General features: G+C 51.3%; 1 protein-coding gene across 1 annotated transcript; it reads right to left on the bottom strand.

The window, feature by feature from the left end:
• Positions 1–1,737: 1,737 nt before the first annotated feature.
• On the bottom strand, positions 1,738–2,685 carry LOC135895635 (olfactory receptor 52R1-like). The gene has a single exon (XM_065423775.1). The coding sequence runs from the start codon at positions 2,683–2,685 to the stop codon at positions 1,738–1,740; it is 948 nt and encodes a 315-aa protein (XP_065279847.1).
• Between the last annotated feature and the right edge of the window lie 935 nt (positions 2,686–3,620).

Below are 3,620 nucleotides of genomic sequence, written 5' to 3'. Positions count from 1 at the left end.
GGGAAGTGATTATTCCCCTCTATTCGGCACTAGTGAGGCCACACCTGGAGTATTGCATCCACTTTTGGGCCCCCCACTCATAAAGGATGTGGACAAATTGGAGGGAGTCCAGCGGAGGGCAACAAAAATGATTAGGGGGCTGGGGCACATGACATACAAGGAGAGACTGAGGGAATTGGGCTTGTTTAGTTTGCAGAAGAGAAGAATGAGGGGGGATTTGTTAGCAGCCTTCAGCTACCTGAAGGGGGGTTCCAAAGAGGATGGAGTTCAATTGTTTTCAGTGGTGGCAGATGACAAAACAAGGAGCAACGTTCTCAAGTTACAGTGGGGGAGGTCTAGGTTGGATATTAGGAAACACTATTTCACTAGGAGGGTGGTGAAGCACTGGAATGGGTTACCTCGCGAGGTGGTGGAATCTCCATCCTTAGAGGTTTTTAAGGCCCAGCTTGACAAAGCCCTGGCTGGGATGATTTAGTTGGGGTTGGTCCTGCTTTCAGCAGGAGGTTGGACTAGATGACCTCCTGAGGTCTCTTCCACCGCTAATATTCTATGATTCTGCAATTGTATGATGACGCTGCCTAGCTGCTTAGCAAAAGAGCTTCTAGATGTAGTGTTCAAAATCATCATGAAGAGCATATGTTAGACTCAGCTTCGCTGTTCAGTTTCACCCTGGGCAATGGGTGCCCTGCAGTTGCAGATAAGGTGCCATGTGTGTGTTTAAATAGCCAGATAATAGAAGATCTGCCATTTATCTCCTTCACTGTGAGCTACCAAAACCTCCCTGTCCTATGCCCAGCATCCCGACTTCCCATCTAACATGGGGGCTTATCCTGTCACCTCACTCAGCTATTGTCCTCCTAGCTTCAAAGCTGATCTCTTACCCCGGCCCCAAGACCTGGGTTAGGGCAAAGGGCTCCCAGTCCATACCCATTGCAGGGACACTGCCAGCTACAGGCCCCCTGCCAGGAGGAACAAAAGGGAACTGAAAGCTAAGGAAATAAGCAACACAATGGTCTCTTCCCTCAGGACTTTGTGGCTGACCTTTAGGGCCCACAAGTTGTATGATGCACAATCTCGCACACCTGCCTTACAACCCTGCTACCAACCATCAGCTGTTCTTATAGGTTTTCCTAGCTTCCCTCTCCGCTCCTCATTGGTCTGTCGGCCCCAGCACTGTGTCCTCACTGTACTCACTACAGGCTCCTTGTCAGGCTGCAGCAGCTCCTGTCCCAACCCCAGAGCAGAGGGACCCCAGCTGCGGTGGGGAGGGTGGAGGGAGGTGGAGATAATCCAGAGAGTGACTGGGGCTGGGGAGGTGAGGAGCCAGCAACAGGGGTGGCACTTTGGGGGAAGAGGCAGAAGACTTGCAGGGTCTGGAGGAAGAGGTGGATAAGGGTGTGGGGCCTTGCAGGCATAGGTGGGAGAGTGGGAGGGGCCTTGTGGAAATGCGTGGGATGGGGGCAGGGGACAAGGACTTGGGGACTAGGTGGGGCAGGGGGCAGGGCCTCAGGTGTCCAGTTACCAGCAATTAGAAAGGTGGCAACCCTATGAGTTAATGGGCTGTACCCAGAGTGATTCCTCCATTTGTCAGGCAGACACAGCACAGTGAGGCCAGGAAAGGATTTCATGTCCCTTTGACAGTGCAGTCAGTGTTTCAGGGAAGAGGGCCCAGCACTATGTCACAAGCCAGCTCTGAACGGAAACTCAATCTCAGAGTCAGAGCACCAGGAGAAAACTTTAGGCCCCTTTATGAGTAAAGAGCCGGAGCAGCCTGTCCCAGATCTGTTTGGTCCTTACCCCATAGATGATGGGGTTTAGCATGGGGGGCATAAAGATGTACATGTTGGCAATGAGAACGTGGATATGCCCAGGCACATTCTGGCCAGACCAGTACATGAGGGAGATGAAGAGACCTGGGATGTAAGATGCTAAAATGACACAGAGGTGGGAGCCGCAGGTCCCAAAAGTCTTGAGCCGGGCGTCCTTTATGGGGAGGCTGAAGATGGCCCTGAGGATCTGGGTATAGGAGATGGCAATAAAAATCCCATCCAGACCCAACACACAGAAAAGCACAAAGAAGGCATAGTAACTATTGCCGCGGGTGTCAGCGCAGGCCAGCTTGACTACGGCTGTATGTGTGCAGAACGGCTGGGGGATGATGTTGGTTGTGCAATATGGCCACTGCCTCACCAGGAAGGGATAGGGCAGTGAGACCATTCCGCCACGCAGCACCACGGCCAGGCCGATCTTGGCTACGAAGGGGTTTGTCAGGATGGTGGAATGTCTCAGGGGATGGCAGATGTCCACGTAGCGATCAAAAGCCATGGCCACGAGGATCCCAGACTCCATCAATGAGAAGCAGCGAATGAAGTACATCTGGGTGAGGCAGGCACTGAAATCGATCTCCCTGGAATTGAACCAGAAGATTGCCAGCATTTTGGGCAGTGTGGATGTATACACGAGCAGGTCGGTGATGGCCAGCATGCAGAGGAAATAGTACATGGGCCCATGGAGGCTCCGCTCCATCTTCACAATGAACAGGATGGTGAAGTTCCCCAAGATGGCTATGGCGTACATGGTGCAGAAGGGGATGGAGATCCAGACATGGGCTGCCTCCTGCCCAGGTATGCCCAGCAGGATGAAGGTGGAGGGGTTGGTGAAGTCAGTTGTGTTTGAATCTGACATGGAGTAGGGGGAAGGTGTCCAACTCTGAGGCTGAACGGTGTCTCCTGCATGTACTGTACGTTCCACTGGCTTCCTGTATGTGCCCAGGGTCTAGGGTGATGGTTGCAGTACAAATGCATGGATGGAGAGACAATATTCATATGAGACACTACATGCACTACTGGAGGCTGTTCTCATGGGTGAAGCAGATTGGTCGCTCTTCACACACTGAAAAATGACATTTTCATTATTCAGATAAATGAATTATGAACACATGACCCCAGTAATGAGAATTCCATATTTTATGGGTGCTCTCTGCCTCAATAATTCCTACACATCTTGGTGTGGGAAACCTTAATAGACACCAGCAGGAAACACGATGGTGGATACTGGTTATTCATCACTGTTCCTTGGGCCTTCTCTACACTGACAAGTTTTTTTGTCAAAAAGCAGCTTTTGGCAAAGAAACAGCGGAGGTGTCCACACTGCAAGGCCACTATTGACGATGCAACGCCTCAGTTTCAATGACATAATAAAACCACCTTGACAAGAGTTGTAAGATATTTTACGCAAAAGTTTTGTCGACAACGTGCCAGCATGGACACTTGCGCCCCTCTCCCAAAAGCATCCCACAATGCCCATCCTGACCGCTGTTGTCAGTAGTTTCAACTCCTCTGCCCTGCAGCGAGGTAAACACCTTCTGCCCCTCCCTGTTTAAAGGCCTGGGAATTTTGAAATTCCCCTTCCGGTTTGGCATGGAGAGCTCACACTGCCTCTTCTCAGGTAACCATTGTGGCTCCATGCAGCAAACGCTCTCCCTCTTGGACCACTGCAGAGGTGCTGGATCTGCTCAGTATTTGGGGAGAGGAGGCTGTGCAGTCCCAGCTGTGCTCCAGCTGAAGGAATTTCAACACCTAAGGGCAGATTTTGTGCAGCTTGTAAGAAAAGAGCTATGA

This window comes from Emys orbicularis, chromosome 1 (assembly GCF_028017835.1).
Source record: "Emys orbicularis isolate rEmyOrb1 chromosome 1, rEmyOrb1.hap1, whole genome shotgun sequence".
Taxonomy (NCBI): Eukaryota; Metazoa; Chordata; order Testudines; family Emydidae; genus Emys; species Emys orbicularis.
This window is presented reverse-complemented; position numbering and strand designations above follow the sequence as displayed.

Excerpts from the sequence above, each read along its gene's own strand:
- LOC135895635 (XM_065423775.1), bottom strand. The coding sequence starts at position 2,685 with ATGTCAGATTCAAACACAACTGACTTCACCAACCCCTCCACCTTCATC.